The 19,614-nt window shown below is 46.8% G+C and overlaps 1 protein-coding gene across 1 annotated transcript in view; it reads right to left on the bottom strand.

Annotated features, from left to right (window-relative positions):
* The window catches only part of Arid1a (AT-rich interaction domain 1A), a 76,953-nt gene extending 58,094 nt beyond the window's left edge, over nt 1-18,859 (bottom strand). Inside the window, exon 1 of the mRNA XM_041651330.1 lies at nt 17,674-18,859. Coding sequence (XP_041507264.1) covers nt 17,674-18,819 — 1,146 coding nt within the window. The 5' untranslated portion in view covers nt 18,820-18,859. The remainder of the gene's footprint in view (nt 1-17,673) is intronic.
* Nucleotides 18,860-19,614: the final 755 nt, after the last annotated feature.

The raw sequence follows: 19,614 nt of genomic DNA, 5'->3' as shown, positions 1-19,614 counted from the left end.
GAGGACTGTTATATACACCACGATAATAGCATCCTCCGGGTTTGAGGGAATAAGTGAACCAAGGATAAAGCACACCTTCCATCCGCATGAACAAGCTCCAGTCTAGGAGACTGGATCCAGAAACACTCACTTCTAGACAGGGATCAATCTTTTATGTTAAACAACTTTTCAAGGATGGAGATGTAGTGCTGGGTTTAATCTCCAGCAAGGAATAAACTAGGAAGAGGAGGGTTGTGACACACCTGCAGTTCTACCACTCAGGTGAAGGCAGGAGAGAGGATCTGTAGTGCAAACTATCTTCAGCTAGAGTTGAGGCCAGCCTGGCCAGCATTAATAACCTCTCAGCACCAAACAAATGCAGCCCCTAAACAGACAAGCTCTTCGGTATGGCCTTTCCTGTGAACCATTTATAAAATGAGAATTCAGAACCTTTCTACAAAGAGTCTCTAATTTTTTTCTTCCACCATACTATTACCACATAAGATAGTAGAATCACTTGCCCTTGCCTAATGTATATACCTAGACAGCATGTAAGCCCCAGGAGGCAGCAATGCATGTGTGTATGACTCAGTGCCATGTCTATCATCTAACACACTTAGCTACCTTCATCCTGCACAAGTCTCAATTTCCAGCAGCAAAGCTTAGAAACCAGAAAAATTGCTGGGCAGTGGTGGGGCATGTCTTTAATCCCAGAACTTGGGAGGCAGAAGCAGTCAGACCTCTGAGTTTGAGACCAACTTGGTCTACAGAATGAGTTCCAGGACAGCCAGAGCTACACGAGAAACCCTATCTCAAAACAAAAGCAAACAAACCCACCAACATACAAATCAGACATCCAAAAGGTTGGCCAGTCTAAGTCTAAAGTATCACCTACTTTCAGTCTATTTTCCCAGAGGAATTTATTCAATTCAAAGAAAATCCTTTTCTTCCAGGAAAGAATTCTGACAGTACAGGCAATACTTTCAAAAGAGGTGATGATACTAGGTGACACTAGCCACTCTAAGTGTTTTTTTTTTTAACCCTAACAGTTAAATAGTACAAAAACACCTGCTGGCAAAGAACACAGCGTTTTATTTTAAATACTTGGAGTCAGGTCTGATAGCTCACATGTAAGGCAGGAGGACCGTTGCTGAGATCAGCCTAGATTACTTAGGGCGATCCAGGTTACTCTAGTTTAAAGTGTAAAATCCAAACTCAAACAGAAAATAAAATAAACAAGCCGGGCGGTGGTGGCGCACGCCTTTAATCCCAGCACTTGGGAGGCAGAGGCAGGCGGATCTCTGTGAGTTCGAGACCAGCCTGGTCTACAAGAGCTAGTTCCAGGACAGGCTCCAAAACCACAGAGAAACCCTGACTCGAAAAAACCAAAAAAAAATAAAATAAATAAATAAAAAAAATAAAATAAACAAATAAGAAAGCAAGCAAAAACAAAACGAAGCCACTATTGCAAAATGATTTACCAGAAGTTTTTCCCCTCTAGTGCATTTATTATAAGCACAGCCATGCTGATATCTATTATTATTCACTCGCACTTTCTTCCTCACGACAAAGATCTGCAGGGTGGGGACTCCAGGCCCTGAGTTCACAGCACACGGTCTGACGGTGGTGCAGCTCAGTAAGCACCTGCTGATTGATGAAACTGGACTAGCACATAGTAGGTACTCATGAGTTAAACATTTTGCCCTAAGACTTTTTATACTAGCAAAACCCCAATTTTTGTACACTTAATCTAGGTGCTATTTCAGCCTATTTAATTAATTCCAATTAAATGAGGAGTTTAAGAGTACAGTCTTTGTTACACAAGGTGACATGACTCAACACCAAACAAGGCACTTGCACAGGTGGTATGACCTGACAAAGGAAAGGCAAGTACTTCCACTGCCATCCTCCAGTGCACCTACTAGGGAAAGGACATTGGTATGGGTGACTCCATAGGCTTGGGGGAGTGCAGTTATCTTGGTACGTGTCATATTTATCATTGTGTGATATGGCACAAAAGGAGTAGGGGCAAGGTCATGTAACCTGACACAGCTTCATCGGGAAGAGCACAAGCACTGTCCAGCTCTTCAGATTACTTTTAAAATACTCATCCAGGGGGCTGGAGAGATGGCTCAGTGGTTAAGAGCATTGCTTGCTCTTCCAAAGGTTCTGAGTTCAATTCCCAGCAACCACATGGTGGCTCACAACCATCTGTAAAGAGGTCTGGCGCCCTCTTCTGGCCTTCAGACATACAGACAGAATATTGTATACATAATAAATAAATAAATAAATATTTTAAAATACTCATCCAGACCCAGTATCTGGTTTGCTGACAGTAGTCAAACCAACTAAACAAGCAAAGGCAAAACCTATCTCTTTCTTTTGTAAAGGCACAGACTACACACACAAACACATTTATTAAAATTAAAGATACTAAATCTTAGTGCATAGTTTTTTCTCTTGCCAAAGTTTTCCTTCTACACTAAAAAGGCGGCTGCAGAACAACACTGAAGAGGGGACTTTATTCACACACAGACGTGTACAGCAGGTCCTGCACTGTGATAAGAGCAGCAACACACTCCATTTTAAGTATCTTGGGCCACTCCCCTAAAAAGCCATTTTTTCAATGAAGACCCATCCCAAGTCTACTGACACTACAACAGACACAATTACAGAAGTTAAGGAAGAGCTAATCAAGCCAGGTGGTGGCGCAGGCCTTGAATCCCAGCACTTGGGAGGCATAGGCAGGCACATTTCTGTGAGTTCAAGACCAGCCTGGTATACAGAGTGAGTTCCAGGACACCCAAGGCTACCGCCAGCCTTACTCCAGGTGTGCCCAAATCATAGGATTTAAGGCCAGCAATTTGCAGATTGGTAATGATATAGTCTAGCAAATTCTCTCCTTCCTTTGAATGTGTCCAAAGTATGTTGCTCACACTGCTAAGCCACTGTTAAAAAGAACATGTGTGCACACGGCTCAGCTTCAAGATTCTCACCAGAAACACAGGAGACCAAAGTCACCAGCTGTCTTTTCAGAGGCACACTGTCTGTGTTCTCTCTTTGCACTCTGGCCAGTTGACCATGCTGAGATGGATAATGGCATACTAAACTACCATGAAAACTTAGCCAATATCTTATCCCCTTTCATCTCCTCCTCTGGTTCATACACTCTTCAAAAATGATCTTATTTCAAGGCACTAAGAATGTCCCTTTAGTGTATGTGTCTGGGCGGGTGAGCCCAACTACTTCAATCATATTTTATTTTAAACCACTACTAGTCACCAGAGGTTTTTCTGTGGGGGTTTTAGAGAAGTCAATTCCAAGTTGCACTAGGAAGAGCAAGGACAAGAATCACAAAGTGAAAGAAAAACAGGAATGTTACAAAGCTGTCCTGTGCCAACTGACCCCCAAAAAGTAGGGAGGCTAAGATTGTTCTCTAGACAAAAAAAACAATAACATGAGGAACAAAGTGCTAACCATTTAGAAACTCCCGTTTATTAGACAAAAGTGGCTCCTGTCTTTAATTATCCAGACCTTTGGAACAGAGGTAAGTTGTAAGACAGTAGGGTTTTCTCAGAAATGTTGTAGTAGAAGTGGTACTACCTGCAACTCCAAGCTTTGTACCAACTCTAGCATGGTAAAGTTCCTGGAGCATCTCGTCTGTATGCTTTATATTCTCCTACGTTAGACGCCAAATGAAGGGATGAAAGGCATTAGAAGGGTGTAAAGGAATAAAGCCAAAAGCAGGAGAATGAGAAAATGAGTTAGAAACACATCTGTACAACACACAACTCCCTATTAAAAGTATTCCTCTATATAGACAAGCGTCAGTTCACAGGTCACACTGTCAGCCTCCTGTCCTGGGTGGGTCTCAGGCGGCAAGGAGAACGTGGTCTGAAATATACTGGTTTCTAGGGGAAAGGACATATAAATTCCACTTGAGATTGTCTGTCTTAGACAGCTTCTGTGTAACCACTGGAATGGTGGCTGACCTGGAATTCACTTTGTAGACCAGGCTGACCTGGTCTACATATCCACCAGCCTCTATCTCCCAAGAGCTGGGATTAAAGTGTACACCACAACTACCAGGCCTACTTGAGGTTTAGAAAGCACACATGAATTACAACACTGGCTCTCCACTGGGTACTTGAACTGTTAAATGTTTACTGACTGAGTATTTTCGCTATTTCCATTACACTGTCAAGGACAATCTTGAATAAGAAGAACTCTATACAACTGGAGACAGGTCTCAGCTCAACCATACACTCCTCAGACAGGGCTGACCCACTTCAATGTTGGGATAACTTGCTAGGATTCTACTTTGCTAGAACTTCAAAAGGGACACAAGGAAAAAACTTAAGCTGGTCATTAGAGTTGGGCATGAGGAAGAGAGAGAAGTTACATAGAGAATCACATTCCTGGTCTCAGATCAGGGAGCCATCACAGGCAGAAGGAACACGGCATTTAACTAGTGTTGAAATACTGATGCTTTGGGGGGGGGGGGGAGGCAGGATCTCATGTAGCTGAGCCTGTATTTGAACTCCCGATCCTTTTGCCTCCTTCCATTTCCCAAGTATTGAGATTAGGTAAGCACTAAACTGGTCATATTTGGAGACTATAAGACATACCCAGAAACAGTCTTTTTTACCTTCCTCCAACTCCCAACACCACAGATACATATTATTGCCATGAGGTGTCATGCAAAACTAGGAAAACCAGCAAGAGGCCAGTTGTAAATAAACAGAATATGGGTGCCATCCCAATAGAGGTCATCACCACTGAACAGGAGATGATCCATCTATTGTGTACATGGGCTAAATGTTTGGAATGTTGGGCTAAAATGCCTATGCTGAAGTCCTCACCCCTAATGGGATGGTTTTAGAGAGTGGGGCCTTGGCCAGCAATTGGATTTAGCTTGGATCACAATGGTAGATTCCCCCATACAGGGATTAGCACTGCCCCCCCCCTTTTCTTTGTTTTTTGTTTTTTGTTTTTTTTTTCAAGACAGGATTTCTCTATGTCCTAGAATTCACTTTGTAAACCAGGCTGGCCTCAAACTCACAAAGATCCACCTGTCTCTGCCTGTCCCACCACGACCCAGTGGATTAGCACTTTTCAATGGCATTGGAGGCCCTAGTGAGAAGATGCTAAGACCACAAGCAAGGTTTGAGGCCAGCCTGGTCTACAGAGTGAGCTACAGAACAGCCAGCACTACACAGAGAAACCCTGTCTTGAAAAATCAGAAAAAAAGACCACAAGCAAGAGACTTCACCTAGAATCAAATCTACTGACATCTTCACCTTGCACCTCTAGACTTCAGAACTGTGAGAAATGAACGACACATGGCTTAAGCCACAGAATCTACAGGGTTTTGTTATTTAGTAGCCCATGAGGCTTTCTAACACAACTTCAAGCACTTTTACAGCCTTTTCTCTATCCAGTAACACTTTCATCACAGAAGACAGATGTATCTGAAACACCCATCTACAGTATAATTAGAAGCACCTCAGGCAATTCAGATATGCCCTGAAGCTTAGCTGAGTGGAGATGCACAATGCAGCACTTTTCGACTTCGAGTGTCCACCAACCAGGACAACCTAAAGAACTTATCACAGCATATGTGAAGTTCTGGACTCAGGGTTTCAATTTCTAAACAAGGCCACCCGGGTAGTCTCTCAAACCAGGCAGGTATGGTGACATGACCCTCAGGAGGCTTCCACAAGGCAGCTGGTACTATGTAATAAGATAAGACCCTGCCTCAAAAGAAAAAGGCTGCAGCAAGAAGCTTCACTGAGTTGAGTTTCTGGCCGTGCAGGCCTAACAACTGAGAATCCGCATCACAAGGTCGCTCTCTGACCTCCATGTGCACTGTCACACATCTGCACCCACTCACTGTGCATACACAGGAAAAAGATTTTGGGGTGGGTTGTTTGTTTCTTTTTGTTTTTGAGACAGGGTTTCTCTGTGTAGCCCTGGCTGTCCTAGAACAAACTCTCTCTGTAAACCAGGCTGGCTTCAAATCCGCCTGCCTCTGCCTCCCAAATCCTAGGATTAAAGGTGTGTGCCACCACCACCCGGCAAAAAGAAATCTTTTTAAAAAAGAATTTCCATAATCTAACAGTGCTTTTTCTCATCTTTGGTTCATATTACAGCCTACAAAGTTATGTTTTCTTTCATCGTGTGGTTTAGAATACAGAGAAGAGAAATAGCTAATCTAAAGTCTCACGGGCTAAAGAATATTTAAAACTGGACTTAGGGCTGACCCTCCGACTCTCCTATGAAACTGTATATGGCACTTAACATGTGTGTTCACTTTACCCAGGTGGCAGATAAATACAGTAATGCCCTCCTCTCTAACTGGAACTCCAAGTCTCTGAAAAATAATTATTCTGTAAATTCTATCTTAAGAACCCAAATCCTATCCCCAGTCTCAAAGGTGTCTCTTGATAACAGCTCAAAGGACCAGTTCTCTTCCCAGGAACTGCAAGACAGCAATAAATCAAGTGTCATGTCCACTTATAAGAAACCCAGAATAATAAAACTTTAAATGGAAAAAATGGACAGGGACAACAACTAGGTATAGTGTCACAGTAATCAAAAGCTATGGCTCTGACAAACCTTGATTCCCCTTAAACAAACTACGACCCCTAAAGGACGTTTTATGGTTCTATTTCTATGACTGGAAGCCAAGAGGAATAACAAAATCTGCCTCTTCCAAGATTTTGATGAAGAAATTACTGAGAATCAAGCACAATGTTTACTCAGCACACACTAGGTCCACAGTGCACACACAGTAGCTGTCCTGGACACTCAATCCTAGCATGCTAGATGCTACTTCAAAGTTAGATCTCAGTAAAGATGCCTGGCTCTGAGCAATGTTTTGGACAAATTGTTCCCTAAATCCATTATAAATGATACAGTTTTCTTTGGCAGCCTGGATTCCTAAACAGGTAAAAGTTGGAAGCCAAAGCACAAGTCATCTAAACTGGATGATAAAAAAATTTCAGGCTTATTGGGTGGTGGTGGCAGGCACCTTTAATCCCAGCACTGGAGAGGCAGAGACAGGCAGATCTCTGAGTTTGAGTTCAGCCTGGTCTATAGAGTGAGTTCCCAGGACAGTTAAGGCTACACAGAGAAAGCCTGGCTTGGAAAAACAAAAGCAAACAAGAGTTTCAGGCTCTAGACTAATGTGGGACCAGCCTGTGAATTCCACAGCCTCAAGATCAGAACAGAATGCTGTCCAAAGGGCAGAGAGAAAGCCATTTGTATATGCCAAAAAAGACATGGGCAAAACAGCAACCAATCGCCAGCATTTCTGCCTGGGTAACCTGTTTGCTAAGGACTGAAGAAAGCTGTAATGTCCACTCCAGAGAAGGGATATCTCTGGGTAGAAGCTCCAAAAGAATGTACCCCAAACAATGCCATCTTTAGTCCTCTACCACACAGCCAAATTCATATTGTTCTTAAAATCAAAGTACACCAGACTTGAGTCAGGCCCAAACGCACTCTTGCTGGGAAAGATCCTGAGCACGCTGTGCGCTCAAGGAAAAAAAGGAGGCAAAACAAAAACAAGCACATGACAAATGGGCTTTTTAAATAAGTGATATCACACCGACCCCTCACACTCCCCCGCTGCAATCACACTGGTGCTAGATCTTTGGGGGTGGAGGTGGGGTCCTTTTAACAGAGATAAACAAGCAAGCTAAAAGCTAAGTTTAAAGTGAAAAGCATATAAAAATCTTGGCTGCTGGTGATGAGCCACAGAAAATCGTGAATGTGCCAGTGCCAAGGGAAAAGGAAATTTAATATCTAACATTGCAGACTTGGGAACACAGAAGCAACAAAGCCATAAGGACATCCAAGTGCAAGGGGAGGGGAACTCTCCCTCTTCATGGGGGTGGCAATTCAAGCAGTCCACTCGGGCCCTCAGACCACACAGCCCAATACCCAAAGCCCTTTAGTATTTAGTGTCAACATACCTTCCTGGAGGACAACAAAAATCTGTCCTGGATTACTGAGTGATTTCTAATATGCACCATAACCAACACTAAGTCAACATTTAGGGATGGAATTTCCCACTGAAGCTTGCTGGAATGCATTCTTGGCATCAGGCTTCTTCCCATTCCAGTCTGCCCCTAGAATATGCAGAAGCCACTGGGAAATAACTCAACCTGTTCAAAGACACTCTCCCTAATATGCACAAGTGACCAACAAAAACTCCCCAATATTTCCTTCACATGCAATTTAAAAAACAAATCAACAAAACTTTCCTCAGCTGTGTGGTGGTGGTACAGGATTTAATCCCAACACTCAGGAGGCAGAGGCAGGTAGATCTCTGAGTTCAAGACCAGCCTGGTCTACAAAGCCAAATTCCAGGACAGCCAGGAATACACAAAAATCCTGTTTCAAAAAAACTAAGAGAAAATAATAAATAGATAAGATAGATAAATAAATAAATAACGGACAGTTAAAGTGACTGAAGTGAATGATTACCCTAACTTGACTCTTGTAAAATGTGGGGCTGGGGCTCAATGATTACAAGTGCTTACTGCTCCTGCAGAATGCAGAAGACTGGGTCAGTTCCCAAAACGCACAAAGCAACTTCCTACTACCTATAACTCCAGCCCCAGGATTCCAATGCCCTCTTCTGAACTCAGTGGGCTCAGACAAGAACATGAAGCACATACAGACACTCAGGTATGCTTGCAGAAAGTAAATAGTTAAAAGATACAATAAAGTAGGGCGGGGTGGCGCACGCCTTTAATCCCAGCATTTGGGAAGCAGAAGCAAGCAGGTCCGTGAATTTGAGCCCAGCCTGGCCTACAAGAGCTAGTTAGTTCCAAGACAGCTAGGACAGAGAAACCTTGTTTGGGGGGTTGGGGAGGAGGTTACAATAAAATGTGAGCTTAGGGAGTTCATCTTCAGATCCTGCACACCTACTGACCAGGACAGATAACAATGATGTCGAGTGCTGGACTGCTCAAAATTCACTTTCCAAGAATGCAAAAGCCCCAAGGCAAAAGAGAAATTAGAAGAGATATTTCTAAATTAGAATCTGTATTCAAGATTCCATACTTGCAGGGCTGAAAAGATGGCATAGTGGGTCAAGTTGTTTGTTTAAAAGTCTGACAAACTACACAAACACATTCACACACACACACTCACACACACTCTCTCTCCATGCACATTCTATGTAAAGGTAGATGGAAAGAGGTTTATCAACTCCACAAGGTAAGCTGTCCTCCGACCTCTCACTCCGTGGCAATTTTACACACACACACACACACACACACACACACACACACACACTTTTAAAGATTCTACACTAACCTATCCACTTCCAGGAGGAAGCATTTTTTGTATTTGTAGTGGTTTGACATTGAACACACAATTGACACTTGGCTATTAAGCATCCATTGATGGTCCTTAACAAGTGCCAGGTCCTAACACAAAGACGAGTATGTAAGACAAATAACAATCATTGAATTTCAGAGGCTCCATAAGGAATAATCATGTTTGTAGCATTGAGTTTCTTGGTCAAAGTCAATCTATAAACAATATTAAAGACCATTTCTCTGAACAGACAATGGCAAACTGCATCCATCCATCCATCAGGCCATCAATCAATATTATAAGATCTAAAACAACTCAGTTTGAGCACAATTCCCACCTCTTCAGAAATAACAGCAGTGTAAGAGTCCTAAACAGGTACTTCATGACTAGAGAAATGGCTGGGTAGTTAGGAATTCTTCCTGTTCTGCCAGAGGACGCAAATTCTGTTCCCAGCACCCACTTCGGCTGGCTTACGACCCACCTGTAACTCTAACTTCAAAGGATCCAACCTCCTCTTCTGGCACCTAAACACATAACATTTACTCACGCAAATAAATGCAACAATACTATTAATTTTCTTAGTATTATTTCATTAGCTAACTTTAAGAATGTCCAGGTCAGGCAGTGGTGGTGTACACCTTTAAACCCAGCACTTGGGAGGTAGAGGCAGGAGGATCTCTGTGAGTTTGAGGCCAGCCTGGCCTACAGAGAGAGTTCCAGGACAGGTCCAAAGCTACAGAGAAACCCTGTCTCTGGAAAACAAAAGAGAATGTCGTCCAGATTTACCAACCAAACCTGAACTACCATGACTACAGGCTGTCCAGAATCCGTAACTCTGAAGTTGTCAAGACCTTTCAAATGCAGAGTTATGACAAATATATGCACAAACAGCTCTAGAACTTAGCAGATTCCAACACAGCCATAGGAAACAGTACTACGGTGAAACCATTCTTTCAGCAATTTTATGGTTAGTATGCCATCTCAAAGTCACTGTGACACTAAGGTAAACTACAGGTCCGGGGAATGGCTGTACAGTTTAAATTCTATAAAGTCCATTAAATTGGAAAATCATTATGGATAAAGGGCAAGTTAATACTTTGTAAGCCTCTAGTCTTCCAAATCCCAAGCCCTAACTGATGAGAGTAGAGACCTCACACCTGGCCCTCTCTTTTTTAAATTCTTTCCTATCCAGTATCTAGTCAGTGTTAAGTGTTTGTGCCCGTTTTCTCAGGCCACTGGAGTCTCCAGATCTTCTGACCTGAAGTGGGAAAAGCTACAGGCAACCAAAGTCAGCATTATCTAAGTTTCTTTTTTCTTAATTTTGCTTTAAAAAACAACCTGATAGCCTTTGTAACACAGCTGAACCTAAAAATTATCATCAGGGCCATAATTACATTCATATTCCCTGCTATTATCTGAGCTAAATCAAACAGGTTCTCACAGAAACACCAATCTTTAAAAAAAAAAAAAAAAAAAGATCTCCACTTCTTATGAAGTAACTGGTATCAGTCAGTGAATTTAGGTTGGTTTTTTTGGGGGGAAGGGGTTAAGAAGAGGGTTTGGGTGTAATAATGGTAGTTGTGAGACAGGGTCTCACTATGTAGACCAGGCTGGCCTCAAAATCAGAGAGATCCACCTGCCTCTGCCTCCAGAGTTCTGGGATTAAAGGTGTGGGACACCATACCTAGATTGGAGATTTTAGTCTTAAAAGACACTGACAAATTATTGTGGCCATTTCACAAGGTGACTGAGTCAGATTTTTTTGTTTTGTTTTGTTCTTGAAACAGGCTTTCTCTGTGGAGCCCTGGCTGTCCTGAAAACTGGTTTTATAGACCAGGTTAGCCTTAGCAAGTAGGTTTATAATGCACAGCTCAACAAGAGAGGGAGTGAGGCTGACACTGAGCCTTCAGTATCTTTCTCCTTTCTGGTATTCTAGAAATGTAGATCCAATCCAACAAGACCTCATGCCAAACTACAAATCCGTTTCCAAAGGAACAAGGTTTTAACTCAAAGTCTCCTAAGCCAAGCTTTTGGAACACATTTATTTCACTACTGAAACTTAGAGCATTCTTTCCAAACTTCTGTCGGCTTTTTCTACGTAACTGCAACTGACTTTTAACAGGGTTTTATGTCTTCAACTTAGCATGAAATCAAACCACAGAGGTTCCCTTCCAGGGTGGCATCTTCTACTTGGTATTAGAACTACCTCTCCCATTTCTCCGTCCTGTCTGTGCTGCCCCACAGCACTGTCTTCGTCCCTATCCCTTTTTAAGCAGGGTTATTTTTTATTCCTCAGGAGGCAACTAGCATTATCTTTGCCTGAAAACTGTTTATTAATTTGCCTGTCAAACATTCTATAGAGCCGTTTACATCTTACTACAGAAACCTCCTGGGTACATATTGACAGCTCAGCAAGTATTTACACAAAGCTCTGAAACATTTGGCTCTTTCAGAGGCAGAAGCTGCTGTGTCAAGCCGAGAATCAAACACCTTTTCTTCTACCTTTTTTCCTCCACTAGAGAAGCAAGCTTCCCTCTAGCACAGCTCCAATCTGCAGAAACCACACTTCTACGCTACTAAAAGGAAAGGAAGAAAAACTGAGGTGTGTTGGGGGAAAAAGCACTTCCAGGACTACAGCAAGACACACCATGTAGTTCCTTAAACAGGGTAAGGGAAGAAAAACAAAGACCTAAAGAATTTACAGTCTAACACTTAGTTTTTCCTCTTCCCAGCTCAGGAACTTTGTTTCTCTCAGCAAAACTTACAGGGCAAGTCCAGGCACTCAGATCACAACCAACTGCCCAAACCAGACCCAGACCTGCCCCACTGCTGAGCCTCTCAAGAGCTAAATGCTACCTCTTCTCCTGCTCTAACCACTGTCCTCAAAGGAGTGGGCTGATGTTAAATTGTATCAATATCCACTTCCTATCCCACACCAGTGACTTGCCTCCTAGGGATCCTGAAGCCACTATTTTCCAGTTTTAATGAAATCTGCCTAATATTTCATTACCTTAACTGCTGCAAAAACCTCCAGCCAGGTGAAATGACAAATGACAAACAGATTAACAGTTTTGAGACAAGTTTTTTCTTTGTAGCACTCAACTTCTTTGAGCTTGTCCCTGCAAATCCCAGGAGATAAAAACCTTGAGTTCCTTAAGCCTACGGGAAGAAAGATAACTTAAAAACACCACTGAAATTCAGGTCCAAACCTTAACTCCCAGGAAGACTGAGAGTTTGAAAGTCAATCTGAGCTACACATCAGGACCCAAGCTCCACAGACAGACACTACGACCTCTCTCTCTCTCTCTCTCTCTCTCTCTCTCACACACACACACACACACACACACACACACACACCCGGCAGGGGTGGGGGGTGCCGCTGAAAAAGGAACACATATACTATGGAAGACTATGAAAGAAACCAACGAGCTTCAACATAAAGCAAGCTTAGCTTATTTGGTGCACCAGCTAGCTTCATTTAACCAAAAATACAAATGACTTGCCCTGGGTCAGTTTCATGAGGAACCTTAAGCCTCCCTCACTCTTGAGCTATAAACTCTCTAACCCTTCACCACTAAGCAACACAACTCAGTGTGCAGTTAAGGACCAATCTAAACAAGCAAACCAAAGAACAAACAAACAAAGATAAAAGCTAGGTGGATTCTGAATCTCTTTCAGAGCCCCAGGAACCACAGTTCACTGGAAGGGTACTTATCAATTTATTCTATATGCTTTATCAGGTTGTTTGTAATGAGACAGTTTCTTGCTACATAGCTCTGCCTGTCTCCAGAAACAGAAATCGCATGGTCCCTCAGCCTCCTATTGGATTGGACATGCGCATGGTCCAGCAGCCTCCTACTGGATTACAGGCCTTGTGCATGGTCCCTCAGCCTCCTACTGGATTACAGGCATGTGCATGGTCCAGCAGCCTCCTACTGGATTACACACTTGTGGGTGGTCCCTCAGCCTCCTACTGGATTACAGGCATGTGCATGGTCCCGCAGCCTCCTACTGGATTATGACCATGTGGTACACTTTTTTCCCTCTTGATACAGTTTCTCTCTAGGTAGTCCAGGCTGGCCTGGAATTCACTATGTAACCTAGGTTAGCTTTAAATTCAAGATCTTGCCTCAGTCTTGTGAGGCTTGGGAAACAGGAGTCAACTCCCATTCCTGGCTCTTGAACACCATTTAAAAAAAAAAAATCTGCATGCTGCCATTGCTTCTAAAATTTAAGATTTTAAGCAAATCAATACAGTCTTTTGGGGGTGGGGCCAGGAGAGGGCCTAGCCCATTACTTTGTTAGCCTAGTTCCCCAGCTGCTGTGTGACCACCTAGTGCGGCTGACATCACACCTGTATAAACTGATCCAATAGACTACAGCAGAGGGAGGCTTCAACTGAAGGGGAAAAGTCCTCACCCAGATCCGTACCGAAGTCAACCTTGCTGCCTCCTCTCTCCTCATTCCACTACCCCAGGTCCCCGCACCACCATCATCCACAGCGGGGAGAGATGAAGTCTCCACCACTGGATCTTCTTTGTGTGGTTTTCCTGGCCCCTTCTAAGAGAGAACCCTCACTTGTTCTGTATCCCAGGCAAAACAGGTATCTGTCACATATCCTGATAAATCCAGGATTCCCTTATGTTTCCCAGATCTGGAATATTAGTGTCCAGCAGAAACTAACAGCCTTGCTTCTACAGTCAAATCCAGAACATTCACTTTAGCTCTGCTTGGTTTGGTAATCGGAGTCTCTGTGGATCAAGCTGGCCTCAAACTTCCGATCCCTCCCCACCTCATAAATACATGCGCCACCACACCAAGCTATATTTCATTTTTTATATATAATAGACTAGTATACTCAAGATTTACTGCTAAAAGTGACCTAAGTAAAGATCTTAGCATAAACTAACTCCCTTAGGCAACCTAAAACTCTACTGTCAGTCCCATATGAAACATGCTACTGGTTATTAAAAAGGATGAAGGAAAACTTTGTTGTGATGGTGTTAGTCCCTATGAAAAACACGTACTAATCTTTATTTCTTAAAACCAAAGTCAAATAACATCATCACCTTACTTAACCATGTGCTAGGAAAAAAAATATTCTTTTGTTGTTTTGCTTTTTTTTGAGACAGGATCTCTCATTGTACAGCCCTGACCAGCCTAGAACATTCTATGCAGACCAGGCTGGCCTGGAACTCACAGAATTCCACCTACTTCTGTCTCCCAAGACCTACCACACCTAAGCCTAAAAAAAGTCTTTAAACTATGACTGGGTTGGGGAAAGGAATGACCTTCCTTAAAAATACTCAGGGACTAGCGATATAGCTCAGTTGTCAGAGTGCTTACCTAGCCTGTATGAAGTCCTGGGTTCAACCCCCCAGCTCTACATTAAAAACCTGGCCTAGAGCTGTAGAGACAGATGATGGTTCAGCAGTTAAGAACACTTACTGATTTTGCAGGGGACCTGGGTTCGATTCCCAGCACCCACAGACAGCTCACAACTGTCTGTAACTCCAGTTCAGACACATAGTCACGTCTGGCACCTGTATACATCTGGTGCACATAATTCATGTAGGTGCACAATCACATTCACATAAAAGTTTTAAAATCTACAAAAATAGACTAAGCCTGGTGACATATGCATATATAGATCCCACAACTTCGGGGTGGAAACAAGAGGATCAAGAGGTCAAAAGTTATCCTTGCTTGAGTTCAAAGCCAAAAGACTCCAAAGGGCATGAGAGGTTTATCCCGAGGACACCCCCTGCAGCCCCCAGACTGCACACCTGGAGCTGTACTATCGACCACAAGCCACCGTTCTCCAGCTCAATCCCTGCATCTCAGAACTGAAATGAAACTGAACAGAAAATTTATTTTCTGAGTGCTGGGACCTAGTGTGATCAAAAAGAGTTAAAAAGAAAAAAAAAATCCATCCAACAGCAACAGACTCAGGATTCTAACCAAGGGCTGAACCTACATTCTTATCATGTCCCCTGCACAGAACATATAGCCACTACCTAGATAGGGAATGCTCAATTATTTAATGACCAAAATCAGAAATTACTGTACTACCAAAGTTGATTTAAAAATAAATAAAACATAGCTCCCGCCTGTAATCCTAGCACTTGGGAGGCAAAGACAGGAGTTCAAAATCAACCTAAGCTACATAAACATTGTAAGTTCCAGAACATCCTGAGGTACACAAGACTGACACAAAATAAAACTCAGTTTTTAATAAACCTTGACACCCACCCCTGATTATTTCTTCTAATAGTTCAAGAAACGAAAATTTCTTAGTCAAAACAAAGCGAGGAAAAGCAGACATCGCAGAATGACTGGAGAGGCTGTGCACACTGTCTTCTAAGACAGAACTTATCCTCGAGACAGCAGGAAAAAATTCAGTATGCCCCTATTCTCAGAGATGAAGACCACTGGACAAGACCGTAGCATCGCAGGAGTGCTGCCTTCCACGGCTATTTTCAGAGTTCCCAGCTCAACAGAAGAGCACAAAAGTAGTTGTAAAATGGGGGAATGCGGGAAATCACCGTCCAACGAACACAATCCAGCACAAAGGTACAGCTGCTGGGAATGGGGATCCGAGGACATCCCTTCCCTCTGTGGAAATATCATGCCCTTCCCAAGGAAGAGGAAAGCAAAGTAAAATCAAACAGATTGTAAGAAAAGGTACCAAAAAGTGACCATCATAAGTGGCATTGTAGGTCATATCTTTACACCCTGAAAGATAAAAGGGAAAAAAGAAAAGAGGTACACAACTTAAAATACAAAGAAAAAATACTGGCCAATCTCGATTCTAAAGCCCTAAAAAGAATGCTGACAAAACGATATTCCAGGAATATGTCATAAATTTCGTAAAAAAGGACTTTTAGGAGACAATCCCTCTCTAAATCTGGAAGACAACAGCATCTCTTTCAATTTAGTTCTTCTCTCCAAAGTTCAACTAACAAAAGAAAAGTGTTAACAAGATTCAACATGTAAACAAAGAAAGACACAAGCATTGCTTAAAAGGGAACTCTTGATCCTAAATATCAAATTCTGTCAGAAAGCTCTAAGCAAAAATATTAACAAAACCCATCTTCTTCCCCTACAGATCCCCACATTTGCCATTCAGTAAAATAATTTCAGTCCTGTAAAGTGGAACAGTGTCAAAAATTATTCAAGACAAATGTATCCTCAGAGCCATCAAAGAACTCATTTATACCATCAGGAAAGTCACAAAACCAAAACAAACAGCAAACCCATTGTAGAGAAAAGCCCAGCTACTGTTCCAACAACACAGAATCTATTTCAGACTGCATAAAACATAACAAGCAAAATAAATCCAAGGTACAAGCAAAATGCCATCGCCTCCTCTTTTGTTTCAGGCACAATGTAACAAGGGCAGCCTGTCTGGGGCTATGCTCCTGCTGATACAGTATTGCTGCTTAAACCTCCCTCCTCAAGGTCACAGCCAATTTCAGCTCCGGAATAAAAGGAGGATAGTGGCAGCGATGGTTTGGGTTATCACTGGCAGAAAAGCAGAGTGTAAAAGTTTATGAGCTCATCAGGATTGTTGTACCATTACATCAGAGGCAATTATAAATGGCCAAGAGCAGAAGATGGGGAGCCAATCAGATCACAGATAGGATGTCAACCTAAGACCAACTGTCTCCTGGCTTTGACAGAAGGATTTTACCTCCATAATTCAAATCCCAAACCAAAGCAATCTGCACTTACTACTCCAATCACTCAGCTGTTTACCAGCACTTCCAGAGAAGCCCCGGCCACTGGGCCGGCTGAGCCAAAGACAAGAGGCGGCCCGGGCGGCCCAGGGCGAACCACGGTCGGCCTCAAGCTGCCCCCGAGCAGGCCCCAGCTCTCCCCCAAGTCCCCCGAGCCCTAGGGGCCACTCTTCAAAAGCACATTTTAGGGGACGGCCTAGAGGAAGGCAAGGGGGACAGAGGAGCGGCAGGTGAGCAAGAAAACGTTGCTTCTTTCTCCCGCGTTCCTGACACTGCCTACACCCCTACCCTGGACCCCCAGCACCCCCTAGCCCGGGCCTGGCCCTTCCAGGCCCACTTTGCTCCGCACCCCCCGGAAGACCCCCAGAGTTCGAAAGGACGAGCCGAGAGGGACAAACCGGACAGACACCTCCGGAGAAGCCCCACACAAAGGCTGATCGAGGGAAGGAGAGGAAGGCAGACAGGCAGCCATTTTAAGAGAGAAGAGCCAGACAATGGCAGCTCCCCGGTAGTGGGGGCCCAGGCCTGAAGGGAGCCCACGGTCGAGGCCTGCTCCCCGAGGACGCCACCCCATACCCCCCGGCCCCACTCGCCCCAGCCCCCTCCCCACTCAGCTGTGTACCTGAGGGGTCCGGGCGAGCGGCTGCCCCCCGCCGCCGCTGCTCCCGGGGCTCATGGGCGCGTGGTGGCTCCTTTGTTGGGCCCCTCCCGAGGCGGCCGCTGCCGCCGCCGCCGCCGCAGCAGCAGCCCCCCAGCACTGCGAGGCCATGTCCGCCGGGCCCTTGCCCGCGCCCCCGTCCTGGGGCCCGCCGCCGTAGTCGCCCCCGGGGTAGCCCTGGTAGCCCCGGGCCGAGCTGGGCGACGTGAGCAGTTGGTTGAGGGTGGGGGTGGCGGTGGGCTGGGGAGTTCCCCCGCCGGCCGCTGAGGGGCCGCCTCCCCCCATGGCCCCGAAGCGCTGCTGAGCGAAGGACGAAGACGACGAGGAGGCAGAGGCGCTGGAGGAGGGAGGCGGCTTGGAGCCGGCGGCCGCCGCGCCGGAGCCCGGAGTGCCACCTCTCGGGGAGCTCAGCGCGTAGGCCTGGGGGGGCGGGGGGTAGGCGCTGCGGTTGGGGTAGTAGGAGTTGTACTGGTGGTTGGGAAAGCCGTGGTCGTGCGAGTTCTGCTGGGGCCCGGCGTAGGGCTCCAGGCCCCCGCCGCCGCCGCTCTGCAGCGCTGCCAGGCCAGGGCTTTGTTGTCCGCCATGTTGTTGGTGGAAGACGGCGGCCGCGGCGGCGGCGACGGCAGACGGGCTCCGGCCGTAGGGTGGCCCGAAGCCGTAGGCGGGGGGCGGCAGGGCGGCCGCAGCTGAGTGAGGAGGCGCCCCCACCCCGTCGCTGTTGCCGCCGCCGCCGCCGCCGGGCGGCTCCGGGAGGTTATTGTTCAGGGCGGGCCTAGGGCCCGCGTTCCCGTTCGAGTTCTTCAGGTCCGGCTCCGCGCCGGGCCCGCCGCCACCGCCGGCTCCTCCAACGCCGCCGCCGCCACCCCCATTGCTCTCGGCCCCGTCCTGCAGCTCCTTTCCCAGCGGCTGCGGCGGCCCCACGGCGGGGCCCTCGCTTTCCTGCCCGGCGGCTGCCTTCATTTCCCCGCGCTCGGCCGCTGCCGCCGCCGCCTCGCCCCCCGCCTCCTCCCGCTGCTGCTGCTGCTGCTGCTCGGCTTTCTTCAGCTCCGAGGGCGGCGGCGGCGGGTTGCCCAGGCTGCTGGCGGCGGCGGGGGCGACCTGCGCGGCCATGATCCCCGCTGTCTCGTCCGCGGAGAGACCCGGCCCTGTCTTCGTCTTCTCCCCCCCTCCCACCCCGCCCCGGGGCCGAGTCCCCCGGGCTGCCCTCCCCACCCGCCCGGGCGGGCCTCGCGGGGCTCCGCTGCTGCGCTGCGCTCGCTCCTCTCCCCCCCGCCCCGCCGGCTCAGGCTCCGGGCTGGCGGCGGCGGCGGAGGAGGAGGCGGCGGCGGCAGCCGAGGCGCCGGCGGCTCAGCTGCTCCCGGCTCTGTAGGCTCGGGACCCGGCTCTCCCGGCTCATTCCCCCCAAGCCCTTGCCTGGGAATGAGGGGGGCGGTGGAGGCTCCGCTCCCCAGGGCCTGGCCCCGCTGTGACTCTCCGCTTTCTGCTGCCGGAGAAAGGAGGAGGGAGGGAGGGAGGGAGGCGAGGGGGAGGGGGCGGGAAGGGAGGGAGGGAGCAGGGGGGAGGGGGGACCCGGGACGGGCGGGCTGGAGGGCGCGCGGCAGCGGACGGGGCGCCGGGAGGCAGAGTAGGAGCGCGGCTCTGGCGGGCGCCCTGCCTCGCCTCTCCGGCCGCGGCTCGGACCGAGGCTGCTGCGCGGCGGCGGACGGGCGGACGGACGGGCGGGCGGGCGAGCGAGCGAGCGGGCGGGCGGGCGGGCAGGCAGGCGGGCGGGCGGCGGGACTGAGCGGCTAGAGCGCCCCACTCTCCTCCGAGTCCCCCTCACTCCGACACGAGGCTCAGCACTGCCATTTTACCCAGCGCCGTCGCGGCCGCCCGAAAAACCCGGAGTGGAGCGCGGAGCGGGCG

Source organism: Microtus oregoni, unplaced genomic scaffold (assembly GCF_018167655.1).
Source record: "Microtus oregoni isolate MIOR12 unplaced genomic scaffold, Mior012 000005F_ref0000423, whole genome shotgun sequence".
In the NCBI taxonomy this organism is placed as follows: Eukaryota; Metazoa; Chordata; class Mammalia; order Rodentia; family Cricetidae; genus Microtus; species Microtus oregoni.
The sequence above is the reverse complement of the archived record's forward strand: the minus strand, read 5'-3'. Positions and strand labels throughout refer to the sequence as shown.